General features: G+C 47.1%; 1 protein-coding gene across 1 annotated transcript; it reads right to left on the bottom strand.

The window, feature by feature from the left end:
* Positions 1 to 15,121: 15,121 nt before the first annotated feature.
* On the bottom strand, positions 15,122 to 21,257 carry FOXF2 (forkhead box F2). Its single transcript, XM_021530581.3, is given in 4 exon segments — positions 15,122 to 16,094; positions 20,055 to 21,192; positions 21,194 to 21,232; positions 21,234 to 21,257. Coding segments are annotated over 4 exon segments (1,368 nt in total). The 3' UTR covers positions 15,122 to 15,927.
* Between the last annotated feature and the right edge of the window lie 1,430 nt (positions 21,258 to 22,687).

Genomic DNA, 22,687 nt, shown 5'->3' with positions numbered 1-22,687 from the left:
ATTTCTTGGATCAGACTGTAATTTTCTCTTATTTATGTATTGCTAATTTATTCTATTGCTCTTTATATATTGATAGCGATATTCTAAATTTGAACTGCAGGGCCTAAACAAGACAGTGAAGCCAACAAGTGATCTTCCATGTTTGGCAATGGCACAACTCTTTCTAGCATGAATACTGCCAATTCTTTTGAACATTTCTGTATACAACATTTTCTTATGAATAGTTTCTACAGATCTCAACTGTCTTTGGATGAATCCATGGCTTGCATGTGACTGACTTTTCAAATCTTATGAAAAGTCCATGGATATTAAATTAATTTATTCGTCTGTGGTATAACCCATTGATCTTCTGTACATATTTGTCTGCCATGAAGTGGCCTTGCCTTTTAATTAGAGTTATATTCCACTTCTGCCCAGGGCCCATCTGTGGTAGTCAGACCACAGGGTGTTTGTCAATAGGAAGCCAAGAGCAGCCTTCAACACAGTTTTAACTTCATGGAGAAAAATGAGGAAGGTTTCTCTTTCTGTGTTAGCATTTCTTGGGCAACTGCATTGTACCACCCACGCTGTAAAGGTGATTGAGTCTGATTCTAGGACTCATCACGTGGTTCATCCAGCTGCCATTCACTGTTTTATATATGACACAATTACCAAATTTATGATACCTTAATCTAAAACAACCAACTATCATTCATAATGGCCACAAGCACTTAAACCTACCCAAACCACAAAAAAAAAAAAATTCTTCACTGTGATTTAAAAGTTATTAATTCGATGCAATAATGCAAAACTGGCAGACTATTTAGATAGGACAACCTTCACCTGAATTACTAGAGTTAAAATCTTTTCCTCCAGGGAAATGCAACCTACAGAAATGTTTTCCATTATCTCAGGCAAAAGAACCATGCTGAAAAGATTAGAAACCATCTCATGCACACATGCACACATATGCTTGCATGCACGCACGCTCTCCCACCCCTAGCAGTACTGTGGGTAGCAGAAGGAGCAGTGCCCTTTCACAGACTCCTGCCTTGTGCTCAAAGGAAATGCAGCAGACATTTAAATATTTCCAAACCAAACAAGACATCCTGAAGGATTCTCCTCCTGTGGCCTCATTATCTGCTTACATCTGTGCTTTTAAATTCAAAAGAAAGGCTGAAGCAGTAAGAGCCATCCTTGACAGGAGCAGAAAGGGGAAGTGGAGAAGCAACAAGAAAAATTTGAGACCTTCACTCAAGCACACCTCACTTTCTAAGGGCACCAGCATTAAAATATGGTGATTGGAAATGAAAATTATAAGTTAAAAAGGCATCACCTCTAAGTGCATAGATTTAAAATGTACAGGAAGGCTGATCTTGCAAAAACAGTGATGACCTCTTCGTAAGTATCTGATCATTCCTCTAGAGTTTAGGGGCTAATTCTTCCCTAAAGCTGTACCTTTGCATTTGCTTTCCCATAGGAAGATCTGAGGCAGCAACTCCTCTGCCTGTATGACCCTGGGGCCCCAGCAGGGCCTGAGGCTGACGTGATGAGCAAGCTGCTGACATGAGCAATAGGCTGATACAGACAAGACTTTTTTCATTGAGTGCCAAATGTCATCAAAGCCCAATCCCAGCCTGAGGAGGACCTTCTAAAGGGTGCTCCCTGCATCACCTACCCTCACAGTGTTACTTCTGTACCTAATACTCCCTGGATTTTTGCTTTAAGTTTTGGGCATCTTTGCATCAAATAAAAATACAGCTTTCTCCATTCTCTCTTGTGCACCCACTAACATGAAAGGGTACTCACTGAAAAGTTCCCAATCATTTTTATTTTATGAGGAAGGAACTGCAAGAGTGTTTGAGCACCTCATACTTACTGCCTGTAAACATTCAGCTTTGAGGAAGAAAAGAGTAACCGGTGAGGAATTTGGCTTCAAAGTCAATGGCATGATACTGTATGGTCAGGCTGCATTCTCCAAAGCCAGCTGAGTAGCCCTGGAGGGAGGGACTGTGCCATGCTGCTGCAAAGTGTCTGATAAGCACGTCCAGAATGTTTGTTCCAAAGACATCCTGTCACCTATAAGGCAGGTTAGCCACAACCTGTGAGCTGGGCCAGCTGCACTCACAGAGCCACTACCAGTGTCAGCCAGGGAAAGGGCTGAGGGTTGAGTGTGTGAGCCAGCCCCATTGTTCCTTCCCACCACTGCTGGGAAACTGGGATTTTGGGACTGAGTACAGGTCTTGCAGAGAAAGGGAACAGGGGACAGAAATAAGGGAAGGGTTTCAAATTTGCTGGGAGTGAGGTAGAGATAGAATGAGAATAATCCTGAAGCAAAGGAGATGAGAAGCAAGAAAAAATGGAAAAGAAGATCATCCTTGTTCCTTGCTCCAGATGCATTCCTCTCATTGAATGAGTGCTGTTTCTTCACCTTGAGAATGGCAACCTCTAAATAAATTATTTTTATTTCGGATAGTAAAAAGCATCTCTGCCTTGGCAGGTTGTATTGCAACTGAGTGCTGTACAAGCTGGACTAACCTTGGTGTTGCTTTTTGTTGTGAATAAGCTACTGCCTTGCATCTGAATTACCTTGCTGCAAAGGCAGTTTGTTTCAGGCATGCCAGGGAGCAGGCTGAGGTAAGGGCAGAGACAGAGCTGAGGAGGAGGGCATGCAAGTGGCCATGGACACAAAGACTCTGCTCCCCCGGGCTGAAAAAAGCATGGGTGAAATATGTTGGCCTAATTAAATAAAAAGCACACAAGAGGTTAGCCCAGGGGCAGAAACTGGCTTCAGCACTCTGCTTGCCTTTATTTGCCCTGCTGTTATTCCTGCGCCTCCACTACCAGAACTCAAATTCAAATCTTCCCCAAACTGGGTGCCTCAAGATATTGTGGATCCCAAAAGCCCTGGGAGCAATGAGTGACAAACAGCTTCCAATTTTAGCCACTAGACTTCTTGTCTTGCTGAAGTGGCACATGGCTTCCCTAGTACAGGCATCTAGGGTTCCCCAGATGAAAGCTGAGGTTGGTTGACGACACACAGTGTCCCATGCCAGCTACCCTGCTTTGCCAATGCTTTTGTTGCCATGACACAAATCCTAATGGGAATCTGGAGTCTCTTTCCTTGGCTAAGAGGCAGTTTCTGAATACTGGCTGTCCAACCGCTACAGATAAGCATTTTTACAGTCTCAAACTAAACACTGTATCTTTCCTACTAGGAGAGCTGCCATCACTGAAATCCAGGACCTACTGGTTGCTGACATTTACATGAGAATTTATGGCTGTAATAAATTATGCTTCAGATTTTCCTTATTTGGAATAATTTTGGAGTATCTTTTCTCTGCATTTTTTATGGCAATGTAACAGACTACATTTTAAAGGACCAGGAAGATGTTAATGTTACCTTCACTGCATAAAGAACTTGGATATAAAGCTTTCCAAGAAAGGAGTTTTTGGACAATGCAATGTTATTTATTTACTTAAGCCATTTTATAATAATCTGGCATGCTAAACCAATGCTGAGGTCTCAAGCAGCTTGGATTCTTTAATTTTTTTTTTAGTCTCTGTGCACAGGATGTACTTATTTCACTGATAAGACAAAAGTAAGGTTTTTCTGAAGAAGAAAATCTATATTCTTTCTCAGTGACTTTATCTCTGTGACCAGACTACAGGTATAAGGGAAACAGGAATACTGAGACAGCTATGACAGCTCATCTTTGAAGGAAGCCACAAATGTAATCCATATGCAAACTAAATGCATTTTCATGTGGCAGCAAAAACCATTTTTAATAGGAGATACCATATATTGAGATCTCCATGTTCCTCTGAGCACAGAAACCATGTGCACTTCAGTAAGGATCTGATATGTCTTTAGTCACCTAGATGTCTTGGAGAGAGGAAAATAAAACCTCCAAGGGATGAGCAGCAAATGGCCTGTCCAGGGTAAATGAAAGATCATTTTCACCTCCATGCAGATTTGTCTTTTTCCCATCCCCTCATGCCTCTCCTTTGCATGCATTTCTGTTTCCTTCCCTGGACTGAGTTTTCAGAGACTGGCAGCTGTTCCTCTCCTGCAGTGTTCCAAACAGGAAGGACTTCCCCTCCTGCAGGTTAGCCATCTTATCTTCCCTTTTTCATTTGGGAAGGCCTTCCCAGCATCACAGTTTTATTCACTCCTTCCAGCCTCCTCAGCTTCCCTCTGTCCTACCCTGTCCTTTGCATAATGCTTTCTTTTCTTTGGGTTTCCCATTCTCTTTGTCTGTCAGAATGACTCTGACCATTTCTCTTTTGTCTTTTCCTTTATTCATACCTGATTCCCAGACCTAATCCCATATGTGTTTCCCCATCCATAGGTTAAAAGTCTTTCTTTGTAGTCTAGCTTTTTGTGAAGCCATCTTTCTCCTCTAGTCATTCCTCTGGGTTTCCCTGTTTTCCAGACACATTATTGGTGATACGTCTCCTCAGTGGCCCCTCTCAGGACCAAGGGGATGTCATGCTTTCCCCAGACCTATTTCCCAGTCAATTTTGGGTCTGCAAAATGTAGAATCACAAATGAAAGAGGGAAAACCCCTGACAGCTGCGAAAGGCTTGTTCACATCAGCATGCCACAGCCCCAGATTATGATGAGAGCCAGTATCCATCTGCCAATATCAACTCAGCCCCTCCATGGCCAATGTGCTTGCTGCTCTCCCTTGCCTCTGCAGCCTCTCCTTGGGCACTCCTTCCCTGTGCTCTCCCCCATTTCAGATGGGGACCATCCCTTTCAGACTAGATCTCTGGTTTCAAATCCCCTTGTCTCCTCATTTTGCTGAGCTGATTTGGAAGCTGGCTGAAAGTTCCCCACTCCTGGGACCTCTGTAACCAGACAATGAATCCCTCCAGTGATGCAGTCTGGCCTTTTCAAAACAAAATAGGGTTTAAAAATCAACAGGAACACATTGCTTCAGCAACTGGGTTAAAATAACAAAAGAAGGCCTGCACACGTGAATATGACTTAAGCTTCATTCTTCCCTCCCAAATTTTGGGCAAGTTCCATGTCATTGTCATCTTGGCACCTCTGCTCTTGGGCTGGGAGAGGCAGCACACAGCTCTGTGTCTTTCTGTCAGAAATGGTGTTAGACTGGAATGTCTGTCAGCGCTGGGTCCGGATGGGGCTGGTGACATGCCAGCTCATGGGCTAAACAGACTGGTGCTGGGGTGATCAGCTGCTTCCCAATGCCCTGGGCATTGCTCACGCTTTCTGGGGGAACCTTAGAACCCCCTTATTTAATTTCCTGTGCATTTCCTCCTATCTGCCTCCTTTGTTTTTCACTGTACAGAAAACAACACCAAGGAAAGACATGGTGACATATCTCATAATAATTTTAATTTTAAATTTTCTATGGGCTCTTCATTTTTGTTGGTTTTCTTTCTCATTCTCATCTCTTCTTACTGGGTTCTCCAGATCACTGTTACTGCATTACCATGTGCATTCAGTAACAAAATACTGGTGTCTTGCAAGTATGTAGTGTTTCCAGTGCATTGGACAAGGTGATTTTATAAATGACATTGTTATTGAAGATACTAGCTTATTATATTTATAATACTATATCTGAACAGGCTGTAAATTTCCCAAAACATTTCTAGAAGATTTTTCTTTCAATTAGGCTAAGTATGCCCAAGTAATCAGCCTAAACTAAAAAGCTTTTTATCACTTTCTTAGTTTGCGTTGATCTAACTAAGATGAGAAGTTTATCCACGGGTCTGAAAACCAATGCATACACTCTGAGAATTGATCTTTCCATTGCATCTATATGTTTGCAGCCTGGTTTTTGTATCAAAAAATAAAAAAATCCCAACCAAACAAATAAAACACACCAAACGAAAATTCCAGCATCCTACATCCTGCATTAAAGAACTTTGATAAGATCTTGGTTAAGTGTTCACTAAAGAAATTAAGGCTGTCACATGATGAGAAACCATGAACTGAAAGATATCTAAGAAATTGGAGGCAATAGACATGAAAAAATGGTAAATTTTTGTCTCTGAAAAAATGCTGGCACAGAAGTGCCAATGCCTAGTATTGTTTAACAAATATATTGGCAGTCTGGAGAGGGGAATGGGAGTAAGGAAGTGAAATTGATGAAGTTATTTATTTTAGTCAAAGCCCAGTGCTTCACTGGGGGCAGCATGTCAGTGAGATTTCAGCAAAGCAGGCAAAGGCCCAATACAATGACAGATAGAGGCAAATTGGTGGTACATGCAGGAAAAGATACAGTAGAGGGGAAGACAAAATATTCATGTGTCAGGGAGAACTTGATATGAACTCTGAAAAAAGACTTGGGTCTTACTGAAGGCAGCTTGATAGAAACTTCTGCTTCCTGTGGAGAGTGGTGGGGACTACACAGCGTCACACTAGAATCCAGCAGTGTGATTTTGTCTATTACTTGTTCAGGATTTGGCATCTTGGCCAGGATTCATGTCTCTTAACCACAGAGCAGACATCCTCACCCGAGCCTGTCATCTGAGCTCTTTTACAGCCGATGGAGAGAAGTGTGCACGCAGAGGTTGAGTCATGTTCTTCTAAAAAAGACACCTCCAAGAGATCACATCACTCATCCTCAGATGCCTATTTTGACTTTTATGTAAAAGGAGTTTTGTCAACTAGTATTAATATGTATGCTATAGAAAAATGCAGTCTCCTGCCCAGGCAGTTTTCATTTTATGCAATGTGGGAATTAAAGGTATCACAGTAAGAAGCGGGGGCCAGGATATCTGAAGATGGTGCTGAGCTGCCTTAGGAAGGGGGCAAGGGCAGATGTGGTAAAATTGCTTAAAAATAATAAAAATCTAATTAAGACTAATCAAGAGCTTCTGTCTTGGCATTTAAGACAAAATAAACACAGATAAAATACACAGAAAGAAGTGTGTTTCAAAAATACTAACTAGCAACTTCTGGTATCCCCTAGAACAGGATGCTAGAGAGCTGAGTTCAAATATGAGTGCAAATCTCACCCTAAGAGGGCTTGGTGTGGAGACAGACTTGCCTGCGACAAAATTTCTGGCATCTCCTGAAGCACTTGGGGTGGAATAGGCTGAGCAGGTTGAAAGAATATTTTATGTATGTGCAGAATTCACCTATGGGCTTGGAAAATAAGTCAATTCTGAGTTCAATCAGAAGTTCTTAGACTGCCAAGTGGATATCTTGGGAAATGAATGTCCTGGCAAAATTACATGTGATGACTGTCTTTTTAAAACAAGGAAGGACATTCAGGATGTAGATCACACCCTCCAGAGACATTTCACCATGAGCAAGCAGGGGATGTTAGACTGTTAATGTTGATTTTAAAGCCCACCAATTTTCTGTTCCCCTTTTAAACACAGTTTCCTAGAGCACATGGGCTTTGAGACTGGACTGATGAGGAACTTGCTACGTTTTCTTAATGACATGAGTCCACCTGAAAGAACAAAAAAGCATTCATGGACAGATGGGGTTTTTCTGCAGGGACATGAGAGAGCTGTCAGGTCCTCTTCCTGGTGGAAAAAAGTGACCTTGTGAATGACAGCTGTGTGGGCAAGACACAAATTTATTAACATCTCCACTGAGCAGACTATGCAGAACATATGCTATAAGTGGGGTCTTTCCCAGCTCTGGGGGGTCCTCTGTCTGCTCTCCCTGTGCTCAAGTGCCTCCTAAAGTGCTGAGCTTGGAACTTTTGCAAGCTGCATGTTTCTTCTGTTTTTATTTTACTCTGCATTCAGAGAACTAAATAGTGAGAAAGGGCTCTGTCTGCTTCAAAGAGCGTACAGGAAATGAACAAGCTGAATAGCATGTTTGCCAGCACATGGGTCTTTCTGGCATACTTAGAGCCTATCTACACTATGGATTTGTCTCATTTTTAGCCATTACTAGCCAACCATCAAAGGCTTTTCCATATAGAAGGAGCGCCATGTTTTGTTGTGGTTCATGCTCCTGACTAATTAATATGTCCTGAAATGCCCCTAGATGGGATGGTCTGTTTCATATGACCATCTGTTTTTTGTTCCTCACCCCTGGAGTGTGGCTCCTGCCTGGGGACCCTGGGGGTACTTAAAGCCAGAAACAACTGTGGGCAGGTGGAAACGACTCAGATGTCTGAATTTCTGTACTTCTCTTAGATAGATCCTTGAGGAGGCAGCCAGCCCAACCAGTGGTGGTTAAAAAGGAGGGAGGGCAGAACTCTCCTGGAACAGACGAAAGTCAGCTGCTTACAGTAGATGCTCTTCTACTCAAAGAGAACATGTAATTTTGATCGTATTTCCCTCAGTCTGAAGGATGGGGCCAAGAAGGATCTAACCAAATACAGCAATGGCTGGTAAAAGACCTAGCCCACTTCTGCTGGGTTAAATCCCATGTTTGTCCTCTCTTGCTCCTCCCTACATCTCCCGTGGGTCTGATATCCTGAGATGCTATGAGTCTGCCCTCATCTGTTGCAGTTATTTTGTCTCTTGACCCCTTCCTTCAGAAGCTGAGGTAGAGGAAATTTCCTCCCACTGGTGGGAACTTAAAGACTCAGAACTCATAATCAGAAGGCTACAGAAAACAAAACAAAACAAAACAAAACAAAACAAAACAAAACAAAAAGAAAAGAAAAGAAAAAAACCAAAACAAACAAAAAACCACCAAAAAAACCAAACTGCTGTCACCACCTTCCTGGATATTCACCATTGTTACCACCACACTGACATCAGGCATAAAGTGCTCCAGCTGAGACCCATCCTTGTTCTCATCATGGTCTTGCTGAAGGCAAGCACAGAGCTGTGGTCCTTTTCTCTCTTGGGTGCTAGATCAGGCTTCACTGTCTGGAGGCTGCAGTGGGCTGCAATTTGCCAGTTGCACTTCCCAGGATGTTGGCAGGGCTGAGCATGTGCCATCTTTGAGAAAGCCTGAAATGGCACATATCCAAGGGTAAAGTAGTCTTCTGAAATTCAGACTGTTGGTTGATTTCCATAGAAGAAGTAATGCGTTTAAAAATGAAATTTGAAGAGCTACCATCTCTGCATGTCTCCCAATACTGCCTACTGCTGGAAGATTGAGCAAGCTGGATTGCTTCAGATGTGCCTGCGTCTAAGATAAGCTTCATCAAACAGTTTCTACTGCTTTATTGACAGAGCCTCTGAGCCTGCTGAGCAACTTGGCTGAGTCCTGCACTCTGGTTGTGCTTGTTCAGACTATGCTGGACACCTTCAATGAGTAGTCAAGCCAGAATCCTCCTACCCCCTACTCCTCTGCTGCCCTGGAACAAGCTTATGTTTGTTTACTGGAGGTCACTTATCTTGAGCTATTGCTTTTTTCCTGTCCACTCGTCCTTGCTGCCTCACACTAAGCAAAATCAATATACTGATGTATTGAAGTGTTCCCACTTGCCAGTGCAGCTTTGTTTTTTACTTTGTTTTTCACAAAGTAAAATGGGGTACACTACAAGGAAAGCAGGATTTAGAACATGATATGAGGAGTAGAACTTGATAGCTGTTTTTTAGGTACTTAATTCTGCCTTTCATTATGACATAGTGGATCTTCCCATCGTGGCTGCAGATGTTTTTCCCATTCCTGAATCTTTTTTATCGATGATTGCCCCAACTTGATAACATTGACATTGCTCCCTGGAATCTTCACCTTCTCTATTATGGCCCTGCCTGTTAAGTCATTTGGAATCAAAGTACACCCTTGTTTTTCTGATGCTCCTTTTTCCTCTGTGGTGAACAACTCTGCTTCCCCTTCATTAATGGCAAAGACACCATCTGACATTAAGAGACCAAGTGCCAAAAGACAAGTGGAAGAACCCAGAAACATTTCTGTGTTATGCAATTTCAATTTAGCTTTAATTTGAGCCTGTTGAAGGCTCTTTATTCCTTTTTTAAAGGAAGAGTGAATCCTGTTGCTGACTCTAATCTTCACTGCATCTTCCCCCTCCCAATTGCTCATATTCTCTCCAGCATAAAGGATGAGAAGCACTGTCCTATAATCCAATAACTTTCTTAAGCCATCAGAAAATGTTCTGCAAGCCACCAGTGGCCAACAAATCTCAAGGAAAAATCCAGAGTAAAAAAAAATTCCCCTCCCCCCCCCCCAAAAAAAAAAAAAAAACTCAAAAAATACAAATTCAAGAAGTCACAAGGCCTGATTTCTGATTTTAAGGTCTTCATTCCACAAGTAAGATTATCCAGACATTTATAATATTGATCATGATTTAGATCCAGTTTCTAACATTCAGCTATTTCATAGGGAAAAGCTGCAGCCCTTTAACACAAAGATACCTAGTCACAGACACTGCCTTGTTTAGTTTCAATCAGCTTTGGGGAGATGATTCCAGTTTAAAGCTGGTCATATTGTTGCAACTTGCAGCTGTACATGTCTAAAAGAGGGATTACAGTAATGGAGTGTCCATAAACACCAGTTATGCAGTTTGAACTAAATCACACTTTTCATCATATCAGAAAATTGTTGTGCATGAGACACTGTCTCAAGGAATAATTTTAAACTAGTTAGAGAGATTTTTCATCAAGTAAAATGTGTTTGGTATATGTTAATAGAGACAGGTATAAACCAGTCCAAAGAGGATCTCTGAAAATGAGATAAGATTGTGTACATAAGGGATTTCAGTAGCTCAACTAAATCAGTTATAAAACTTCCAATTTAAACTAATGCTACCTATATTTGGACAGTAAGAATTAATGGGCTGCAACTCTACTGCAAGGAAAATGTTACCAGTGGGGATCCAGTCCAAGAAATCCTGTTCCTCAAAAGCAACACAGTCTCTTTGAATCACCCTAAAAACATCAAATTACCTGTGAACTCAGTGGTACTTTGCACACCACCACAAATTCATTTTGCAATGCTTAAAATAATCGATGTAATGCAGTTAGCATTTTTCCATAATCTCCTAAATAAATCTAAATCCACTGTTAAAATATCTCTAATTTCCAGCTGCAGTTTGGTAGCAGTGTCCCAACATATTTAAAACCCTCCTCCTCCTCCTCCCTGCATATTTCTTTTTAGAAAAGACCAGTGGAGAAGCCAATAGATTTCTATAAATCACTGCTGGATGAAAACAAGCATAAAAAGGAGGCTTGAAGTTGTTTAATATTACAGATGTTTTGGAGCTCTATTCAGTAGTTGGCAAGTCACATGAAGCTGCTCTGAATTCTTTATAATCTAGACACAAAGATCATTGAACTCTGAAAGAACCTCTGGGCTTTTATTCAAAAATATGTTGGCTTCTATTTACCTCTTTCTTCATTTATATCTATCAAATGGCTCAATATATAAATAAAGCCCGGGTGTTCTTACTAGCTAAGGCAGTATTTCATGCAGATTAATGCCAGCAGGTTTTGTAGAGTACATCTCTATTCAAAGCTGGAGTATGTTTTGAATTAATTTTCATCCTGTATATGAATCAGGTATATTCTACTCCTTTTCTTATACAGACCTCAGCTGCAGCACATAGGAGGAACCTGTAGTGTTTAATTCTAGTCCCATCATCCTTTTTCAACAAAGCACTTTTAACTCTAAGCATCAGCATAATCCCATTGACTTTAATGGGAGTACTCACGTGCTCAGGTATATTAAAATTATAATTGAAAGCAGCACCTTGCCTTCTCTAAGTGACATACCTAGCATTTTATTGAACAGTCTTATTTAAATATTACCTCATGTATATGTTATGAGCAAATCTTTCTAGTTCAATAAAATCAGGCTTATTGTTATTGAGTTAAAAAAAATCTTTACTCTTTTTTTGCCTCCAAAGCAGGCTAAAACTCACATTAAACTGAAAATATTGTGTTGGCTAAAGGTATTTTGCCAGTTGAGCCAAAATGCAGCAAGATGTTCATCTACTGTTGGTCTTAATAGAATAATGGGCAAGAAGACTTAATGGGATTGATAAACTTACTGTTTTAAAGAATGCTTTGGTCCACTACCAGCCAGAAATTCAACATCCCGCATAAGATACATCATCATTTGGCTAATTTTGCCAAAGTTAAAATGATTACTCAAATGATCCCAACTTTCAAGTGGTTGAGTGGGGTTTTTTTCTGTGTAATATAAACACCCTCACAAGCAAAATCCCTCCACTGAGGCAGTAAGACTGTGATGAAACCAGAGAATGGAGAAAATATATATGTAAGATTATAGTGGATCACACGCAAACTGTTTGAGGCACTCCAGCGTGATTTCATTCCCATCCCACGGAGACTCTGCCTAGCGTGTTCTAATAATGGAAATGTTTGGATTAGACTATGTTCAATCCATTTACCTCAGCACCTCACCAAATGTGAGCTATGCCATCAGTCTAGATGACTAACTATTTGTAATTTAGTTGTAGCTTTCTTGTAGCTGTGGCGGCCTGGGGTCATTAGGGAGGCACAGTTTGCATTACTAATGCATTAGACCGACTGATCTGGGTGGAAAATCTCATGTAGCTTTCTGGATATGCAAGCTGCTCACTAGGACAGACCAGAAGTGTACCTAGAAGTTCTCTGCTCACACCCTCCTTTGAGCCCACCTGAAAGGACAAAGTCACTGTGAGGGCTGAAATCCTAGGCTGAAAGTTGGCAGTGACTTTATTTTCAGACACAGCAGAGGTGTGAGACTGTTGTTGGATGCTGCTTGGGTTATAACACTGCTAAAGGGGGAAAAAAGTATCTTGTAACTCCTTACAATCAAATCATAGGAAACAAAGAGTCAGGGACATGTTGGCAGGCAAGGAATTAAGAGAAAAAGAGGAAGAGAATAGACTAATGTCAAAGAAAAGAGCAGTAATGGAGAGCTGCAGAGACACAGACCTTCTCTTGTTCTATACCCACTGGTGCTCACTTTAGCATAGCAGCTACAGGTTTCCCTACAGATCAACCAGAAAATGCTTGCTCAGTTTTGGGTCTGTCTTCCTGGATTCTTTCACAATACTGGGACGAAATGTACACATATAGATTTCGGGTTTTGTTCTAATGATAGAAATTTCAGCTTTCTCTGGCACTTTCTCTGACACTGTAAGTCCCCACAAGTCTCAGAGATGAGTACTGCGTCACTGCTGCTGTGATTAGAAGTCTCAGTGTGCTGTATATCTAACAGAGAAATTCGTTTTCTGAAATGTGAAGTATTTGGGTATTTCAATGGCTGTTAACAAATGTTAAAAGATGCAGGGATTTTTTAACTGTATGGCTAAAATGTAAATACCTTGTCCTCACAGTGGCATAGCTCTTGGTCATGACTCTCACTGGCTCAGCAGCCACTGGAGTTCTTTAGACTAAACAAGGGCTGGATTCCTAGAGTAGAAGGTACTGCAATAAAATCAAATATCAAAACAAAATCAGATCAAATTAACTTAAAAATCTGTCCACTTTTTTTTCCTCCCTGTCATTTAAGTCACCCTTAAATTCAGAATAAAGAGTTTGAGCCCTTTTTACTGGCAGCACCCCGAAACATACTGATGTTTAAAGAGTACAGCTTCTGAAACGTCCTTTGTTTGAGAGGCTTTAACGGGGAAAAGGGAACCTTAAGAGTCTTAAGCCACCAAGGGAGAGCACAGAAGCCCAAAACCGAAGGATGTCCTAGCAAATCCTTCCACTTTCTTAGGAGACCAGCCACTGGGAGCATTACTCATATCTTCCGGTGTAAAACAGCACTCAGAAGGTGGGGAAAAAAACAATAAGAATTTAAGAAATATTCTCTGTGGAAACACTGTGGGAAGCTGCGGAGCTGTAGAGCCGCCGGAGCCCGGCGTGCTGCGGGCCGGGGCCGCTGGAGGGCACTGGAGCCCCGCGCCCGGCCGCCGGCAGGGAAAGGCAGTTTTTTTGTCTTTGAGGTCCTGTCATTCCTGTGTAAACAAGTTACGTTCAAGTGTTTAGGATATAAATTACGACCATGCAGGCTTGCCTCGGAAAGAATGTAAACACAGCACTGTGGTCGGAGCAAACGCTGAAACTGACTTTATAATTTATCACAGGCCCTGAGAAGCTCAGGGAAGAAAAGGGCATGTCTGAGCATAAATATGTATTTTAAAGATGAAGAGTTTTATGTCTATGTATAATTACATAGATATTATATATATATATATATATATATATATATATATGGGTGTGGGGGAGTGTGTGCGTGCACTCATATATATATATGTGTGTAAATACATATAAATATATATATATATATATATATATATATATATATATATATATATATATATATATATATATATATATATATACACATATGTGCGCACACATGCACAGAGCACTTTGCTGAAACTCTCTCCCCTTTTTCAGCTCTCGGGCGCGGGGCTGGGCAGAGTCGGGCGTCGGTGCGCGTTGAGGTACGGGGACGATTCTGTGTCCCCGTCCGACCGGGCGGGCTGCGCGGGCGGTGGTGGCCGTGCCGAGCTGTCCCCGGGCCGGGCCCTGCGGGGTGGGCTCGGAGCTCATCCCCCGGCCGTGGGGCTGGCGCGGCCCCGGGCTCTGCAGGATGCCCAGACGGGCAGCTCCTGGAGGTCGGCTCCGACTCTTAGCTGCTCGCCACCCAAGGGATACCGTGGGGACAGGAGTCGCTTTGCTTAGGGTGCTTCGGGGGCTCCTTTTTGTTTTCTTTCGTACATTTTTTTTCTTTTTCTCCCCTCCGGCCCTCACCTTTGCCGGTGCTTGCCCCAGACCTTATCAAGCCACGGTTTTATCGCCTCCCGCCGTGACATGCCCTCTCGGGTCCAAGCTCGCATTGCATAGAGATTCCCGCCCCCACCTGGCAAAGTCCCCTCGGGGCACAAAAGGACACCGAGGCGCTACGGGGAAAGAGGACGCGGGGACACCCAGACGCATCCCCAAAGAGCGGGGAGGGCGTTTCAGACCTGGAGGTGCCCTCTAAGCAGAGGATCGTGCAGTCCCGAACCTCCGGCTTTCGTGTCCTCTGCCTCGGTTATTTCAAAGTCTATCCAGCAGCGGTGGAAAGCAGGGTGGGAAGTGGGTGACGGGGGGAGGTGCAGCCCAGAGGACATGGCACTGGCCTGCTCGGGTCAACCTCTCGCTCCCCTCCTCCGCCTGCAGCGACTGGAGGATTTGGGGTTGCATCCTTAACTCTCTCGGACGCTGGGGTTGGAAGAGTTTTCTCAGAAGGAGCCAAGGGAAAAAAAAAACCCACCTGTTTAGTGATAGTCGTTATATACATTTTATTGGAAAAAAAAAATTTTTACATCAAAATATTTTGGCAAACCGTAAAAAGTATACATAAGTGCAAATATATTCTCCTTTTAAAGCAATAGTGTGTGAGTATACACGAGATTTATTTAAAATATTTTTTTAAAAAATACTGTGGTAGAAAACAACTTTTGTAAAAATAAAATCCAGAACGTTGTATTGCTGCAATACTGGAAAAAAAATTTGAACTTTTCTTACAGTCTATACACGAAAGGGCTAAACAATACTGTTTTAATAATATCAATTGGTCGGTGCTGAAGTCCATACAAAGTGTCCTTGGTGGGGGTCGGGGAGAGAACACAATAAAAAAGTACATTTCCCGCCAACGCAGTAACAGAAGGGGGAGTCCTCGCAGGTGCGGAGACATTTATTTTTCTTATGCAAAGACACTTTCTCGTATAAAAATATGTCGAATTGTTCCCTTTCCCAAAGCTCAGTTCTTTAGGAGATTGCAAAAAGGCGGTTTGTTATTAAGATGGTCAGACTTGGCATAAGGACGCTTACGTCCCCCCTAAGCCAAAACATCACACATGGCATTTTTCTTTTAGTAAGACCTTTGGAGCATTATATCGGCTGTACGTGTCCTTCAGGGGGTGGAGTGGGACCGAAAACACTGCTTCCTTAGGCAAATTTGCTAAGTGACTCGTGTACTACCAATGCTATCAGAGTGCACGTTATATTTAATCTGCGTGGGTCCATCTACACCTCGGCTCTGTTCAGTGACACTTGATTGTCTCTGTTGGGGCACGGCCTTCACATCACGCAGGGCTTGATGTCTTGACAGACGCTTTGGTGGTGGTGATGGTGGTAGTAAGATCCACTAGCGGATGGGTGAAACGAAGAAATGCCATTAAAATTGAGGACAAAATCTTTCCTGTCACACACCGGGGAGGGATGGTGCTGGTAGCGAGGCAGTCCCACTGCAAGAGAAGGAAATAACAAGAGCTGCTCAGAAGTCGGAGAGCTTTGCCCGGGTGGAGCAATCCTTTCTCCCTCACCCGCAGGCTGCCTGCACAGAGCTGGCACACTGCTCCCTTACCCCGGCTCTCGACTCCCCCAGGAGTTACCAAGGTTTGGTAACTCATTTTTGGTTTTCCCGGCAGAGGACTTGGACGCTTCCCCAGGAGCAGATCCTGACCTGCTGCAGGGCAGAGAGACCGGGGGTTCCATTGCCCCGAGCGAGGAGGGGAAGTGGATTCCCCGGAGCCCCTCATCGCCCGCAGGTCGGCTCGGAGCTGCAGCCGTGCTCGTACGAGCCCCCGAGCCTGCTCTGCGGGGAGGTTCTAGGCTGCACAGCCGTGCGGCACCAGGCTGAGGAGAGGAAGGCATGCGGAGGTGGATGCCCACGGACACGTGCCCCGCCGCATCCCGGGATCGCGGGCATCTCGGAGCATCCCTCATGCGCGGGCACACACGCACTGCTGTCTGTCTGCCCTCTGCCTCGGTACTTAACGTGGAGGGGTAGTTCAGCCTCCGCGTAGGGGGTAGATGAAGGGGTGTGTGTTTTGTGCGTGTGTGTGTGAGAGGGAAAGAGGAGCCGATGCCACCTGGCGTGTTTTCCTGCGTGCGCCACAACCATGTGAACCCGATTCCCATCTTTCCTCTTCCCGCTCCCTTCCCCGTTCCTGGGAGAATTTTGCTTCTGACTTGAGCGGCTGCAGGTTGAATTCCAGTCAGGATCCGCTTGTGTGTTGATACAGTATGTATTTATTTATGTGTGTGTGTGTGTGTAAGAGCGTTCACGCCTTTTCGCGTGCATGCTTTCATAAACATAAGATACACCCCACGGTTCATCAACAACAACAAGCCAAGTACATCCGTGGCACCGACATGCAAATGATCTCGCAAATTCCCATTGTAATTTCCCACAGTCTAAGGCAGCCTTTCGGGGGCCGCATGGCAGACGTCACCCCACCCCCAGCACCGAGCCGTAGGATCGTGCTGGGATCTTTGGTCTGGCAGGGTTCCTACTGGATCCGGCGGGGAGGGGAGCATTGCCCGAGCAAGGCCCGCAGGGTAGCGCCAGAGAGGGTTTTGGTTTGGCGTGTGGATGTCAAACTCGGCTAGCGGGATCCTGTCAAATATGACCGAGGGTCAAGGAAAAAAAAAAAAAAAAAAAAAGCAAGGAGTAGAAAAAACACAGCAAAAGAAAGAGAAGGAGGGGGGGGGGGGGGGGGTCGGGGGGAGAGAAGGAAAGAAAAAGAAATAAACAGGAGGGAAATCTTCCCGGTTTTCCTCAGGATGGCGGAGCCGAACCCTTTGGCAGCGTCGGCCGGCGGCGCGCACAGCCCGTTCTCCTCCGGCGTTGTCCCCTCCTTCACCCCGCAGAGCTCACTTTATAAAAGTGATTATTTCGCTGGATTTCCTCGGCTTTCTAATAACCCTGCTGGTATGCTTACCATAAACTGGGGCACTTTATTACAATCCTGATTCAATCATTTAGCAGGATTTAATAGTCTGCGAAAAAAATCCGGCTCCCCCCGCCCCCCAGCTTCAAAATCCTTTTAGCAGAACCAAGACTCCTGTTTCTAATTTTTACCTCTCTTATTCTTGAGTCTGATATAAACTCACGGTTTTAAGTCCTCCCTGACGCTGTCATGGGTAGAGAATTATTGACCGACCAACAGCGATTAGCCACCGAATTTGCTTTTCATTTGACTAAGAGAAAGGAAAAGGCGAATTTCACTTGCTACTGCTTTCGCGGGGACAGGAGGAGAAAGATTATTGCTGATTATAAGTACAAATAAAAGAGCTCGGATCCTTTTCCCCCATCTACTTTCACTCTTCTGAAATATTTGTGCCACAGAGATTTTACATATCACGCGCAAATAAGGATTGGATCTACTAAAAAGATAAAGTTAAAAAATAAATAAAATAATTTGTTTTGAATTTTCTGTTCAGTTAATCAAGGACTGCGTATGGTTTGCACTAAAGACTTGGGCCCAGATACTGAAGTTGTAGAAAATAAGAGGAGAAATACCGTTTTGCAAAGTGATGGCATTAAATCTGAGCTGCTGGAAACAGACGCTGGTGGTCGACATTAAGACAGCGTCCACTAGTTCATATGCGCCTGTATCCGTTCTTGAACAGAAACAATTTGGATTTAAACCACCCAGCCTCGGAAACAGCAGTGGAACTCCGGGAGGACCAGGACCCTTGCTTTCTCTCCCTCTGCTTTTTGTTTTGTAGAGGTATTCTTGGGCTGTTTCTGGATGAAAATTTCTCTTCCAGGAATCAGCTTTCTTACCTCAGGTGTCTAGCAGGAGGAGGGGGCAGCTGCCTCCAGCCCCGTTTCCCGGGCCAGTCCCACTCCTGCACCACGCGTGGCGCCATGGGCCCTGCGTGACGGACTGTGCGGCCACAAACAGAGGGGGGTGGGGTGGGGGGGGGGAGAGAAAGAGCAAAAGAAAGAAAAAAAAAAAAAAGAAAAGAAAACAAAAATCCAAGCAAAAACAACAAACCAAAGCAGAAATTCCTAACGGAGAAGGTACATAGTTCGGCGGGGGGATGCCCTTGTGAACCCGCCGGCCTCTCGCCCCGGCTCTAAAAAGCACGTGGAAGGACGCCCTGTAGCCCCGAAAAGTTGGTTTAAACCTCAGCAGCAGAACCCTGTGGGCACAGAGGAGTCCAGCCGGGGACGCATCTCATCCGCTCTCTCCCTTGAGCGAAAAAGCCGGTAAGACGGCGACCCGCTTTGCAGCCGCCTCTCCCCAGAAGGCACATCAGGGCTGTTTAGGGGTTTGACCCCTTTGTTTTTAAGGGAGGAAAGTTTGCAACCGCTTGTTCTCCCCTGACAGCCCACGTCCCTTCTGCGGTGACAGCAAAGCGACTTGCGAGGCGGCTGCCCTCCCCAGGGCGACAGCGGGCTGTGGGGAGGCCAGGGCAGGCTGCGGCGCTCGCAGAAGGGCAGGAGAATGACTGACAGGCGCCCAGGGAGGGGGCGGGAGGGGACCCAGAGCTGAGGGTCGCCAGTATTTGTTACTTGTTGAAATTCCCATAAAATTGAACAAGACCCCGCTCTCATAGGGGTTAAGTCAGGCTAAAATCCTCTTCGGTGTGGTCCAGCCCAGACTGTCTTTGTTTGCTTAACCTCTGGGACCCACGTTTAAAAGGGCTATTTGGAAAAATTCCCCGTAAGAGCCCAACATCTTTTACCCATTTTTGTGCTCGGATTTTTCTGAGCAGACATTGTCTGTAATCACCGGCCGGGGAGGGGGTGAGGGAATGGGAGACAGCAACCAGAAAACTCTTTCCCTCCGGTTGCAGAATTATACTCGATCCGCTTTTATCTTTCTAACATTTTTTTAAGATAAGCGGGTGGTTTGGCGTTAGAGGGGTTTTTATTTTCTTTTTAATGATTTCTTTTTTTTTTTTTTTTTTTTCCCCGGTAGGGTTTAGAGGATAATATTTGACGCCTTTTTTTGGTTACTCCCGCGGCGCGTCTCCGCGGAGCGCGGTTTACCGAGGCGGCGGCGATGCCCGGCGGCGCTGCCCGCGAAGTGAAGCCGCAGCACGGGGCGGAGGGGCCAACCCCGCTGCCACCGCCGCTCGCACATGTCGCCGGCACCGGGAGGGGGTCGCCCGAACTGGGACGGAGCCGGGACGAAGCCAGGCTTTCCTCAGGAGTGCTCCTTCTTGGCACTGAGCAAGCGGGAGGGATGCTCTCAACCGTGCCCACAGCCGCCCTCTCACACAGCCCCCCGGTCCCGAAACAGAACAGCTCCGACCCACGCGTATTTTTTTCCCTCTCGCAGACAATGCACGTCTTTTTTCCGACACCGTGGTGGTCCGGGGTTCCCCCGCGAGAAACCTTTGTCGCCGGCGAAAACCCCCTCCGGCGCCGCTCTCCCCGCCGCCCCCGCCGCCCTCCGCGCCCCTACCTGAGAGGTCGTCGCGGGGGCTCTGGTGCAGGTATCCCTGCTCCAGGGAGTAGGAGGGCACGCTGGAGTGGATCCCGGAGGAGGCGGCGTTGGCGGCGGGGAGGCCCTGCTGCTTTATGTAGGGCGAGGCCCCCGAGGCTGTCCAGTGAGCCGAAGGGCTCGTGTAAGGCGAGTGGCACTCGATGGCGCTCGCCATGGCCGGCGAGGAGGGCACGGGGCTGCTGCTGCTGTCGGGGCCGTAGTCCCCGTTGGCAGTCACCGGGCAGCTGGCCATGTAGGTCGAGCCGGGGTTGGGAGACATGTGTGGGACGTGGTGGCCGCCGCTGAGTCCCTCGTAGCCGCTGGCCATGGCGTTGGGCATCATGTCCAGGTTGTAGCCGTTGGAGTGGCAGGCGAGGGAGGCGGGGGGCGCCTGGAAGTCGAAGCCCTGCGGGAGGATGGAGGCGCCGAAGCCCAGCCCGTTCATCATGCGGTACATGGGCTTCAGCGCCTGGCATTTCCTCCTGAAGCCGCGGGGCCGCCGTCGGAAGGAGCCCTCCTCGAACATGAACTCGCTGGCCGGGTCGATGGTCCAGTAGTGGCCCTTGCCCGGGCGGCCCAGGCCCTTGGGCAGCTTGATGAAGCACTCGTTGAGAGAGAGGTTGTGGCGCACAGAGTTCTTCCAGCCCTGATAGGAGCCGCGAAAGAAGGGGAAGCGGGCCTGCAGGAACTGGTAGATCTCGCTGAGGGTTAAGCGCTTGGAGGGCGAGCTCTGGATGGCCATGACGATGAGAGCGATGTAGGAGTAGGGGGGCTTCTCGGGCCGCCGCAGCCCCGAGCTGGCCTTCTTGCTCTTGGAGGACGCCGCCGCCGCCGAGGAGGAGGAGGAGGAGGTGGAGGTGGAGGAAGAGGAGGTGGAGGTCTCCAGGGCGGAGGAGGGCGGCCGGCTCATCTGGAGAGCTCCGGGAGCCGGGCTGCAGGAGCGGAGAGGGACGGGGGGCTCCAGCCGCTGCTGCCCGCACTCGGTGGTCATCTGGCGGAGGGAGGGGAATGGGGCAGGGTGGGGTGAGGCTGGGAGGGAAGGGGGGGAGCCGGGCGGGGTGGGTACCGGGGCGGGGGGTGCCCTGAAGGGGGAGAGCAGGGGGGGCCGGTGGGAGCCGCTGTCCTCCGGGCACCTCCTCAGCGCGGCGGGCGGCGGTGGGGCGGCGGCAGCGCCCTGCGCATCCCTCCCCACGGTCCCTTGCGCAATGGCTCCTCTGCTTTCCGCCGGAGCCAGGCACTAGGCGGGATGGACCGGCCCAGCCCCGGCCCCGGCCCTGGTCCGGCCCCCTCCCTCCCTGCGCCGCGCAGCCCGCGGAGGCTCCGCTCAGCGCCGCTCCGCTTCCTCCTCTGCCCCCCACCTGGGGACCATCCCGCTGCCTAATCCGGCAAGGAGAGGAAGCGCAAAAGCCTGCCCCCCGCCCCGCAATCTCTTCCGCACTGTTACTCTTTCATATATATATATATATTTTTTTTGTAAAAGGCACAGCGCGATCGCCTATCAGTTCCTTCAATCGAACTATTTTTTTCCCTTTCCCCGCAGACCCCCCTAAATCCGGCCGAGAAATCAGCAGAGATAGAGAGGGGGAGCGAGAGGGGGAAGAAAGAGACCACCCCTTTTCCAGCTGGCCTCTGTCCACCCGTCATCTGGGCAAGAGGCGCTGCTGCTGCTGCTGCTGCCGCTGCTGCTGCGGCACCATCCCCGGCTCGCTCCCGCTACCGGACTAGCACCGGTCCCGTTTACCGCCTTCGCAGGGTTCCCTCGGCCCCACAGGCACGGCTTTGCCCTCCCGACACGGCCCCGGGGCGAGACGAGCGGCTGCCAGCCCTGAGTTCTGTCTGTGCGCCCCGTGACACACGGGCGCTGCTGCGGGACACGCGTGTGCGGGGATCACCCACCCCTGGGGCCCGAGGCAGCAGTGTTTACTGCTCCTCAAGTTAGCAAGACGTTTGTTTTTTAAGAGTTTTCGCTACCCCTTGCCACCTCCCATGGCCCTACAAAATACCATTCATTTTATAGAGCGGCAGGAATAAAGTCAGAAGACCAGGGATGCGCCCTCCCTCCACGCCCCGGGGACGTTCCACCCGTGCAACGCGTGGGTCACGCGTCCTGGCACACGGCGTTTGCCGGAGGAAACGGGGCGCCGGAGGGGGCAGGGAGGAGAGGGGCCGGTGGCGAAGGCACAGGCCTGCTCACGAATGATGGAGGAGGCTCCAGAATCAAACTGGAAACGCAAGGAGGACGGAGGCAGGGCAAGAGGCAGAGCAGACAGGGATGCTGGAGCAAAGGAACGGGGGTGGGAAGGACGCGGGCAGAGCGGGACGCCGTGTCAGCGGTGTGCCTGCAGTTCTCTGTGTGTGTCTGTGTGTCCGTCTGTCTCCAGTGCAGCTCCGTGCTGAGAGCACGCTGGTGGGTACGGGCAGGGAGGGGGTGGGGCTGGTCCCAGACAGTGACCTGCAGTTGAGTGGAAGCAGGCTTTTTCCATCAAACTCTGCCTGGATACCACACACAGAGCCCAAGTGTCAGTTTACTGCCCTGAGCCCAGCTCCTTTTCCCTAAGCTCCACAGTAATTAGACAAAGAAAACCTAAATTAACTGAACAGGCGTCGACAGC

The sequence above is a fragment of the Lonchura striata genome, chromosome 1 (genome assembly GCF_046129695.1).
Source record: "Lonchura striata isolate bLonStr1 chromosome 1, bLonStr1.mat, whole genome shotgun sequence".
NCBI classification, from domain to species: Eukaryota; Metazoa; Chordata; class Aves; order Passeriformes; family Estrildidae; genus Lonchura; species Lonchura striata.
This window is presented reverse-complemented; position numbering and strand designations above follow the sequence as displayed.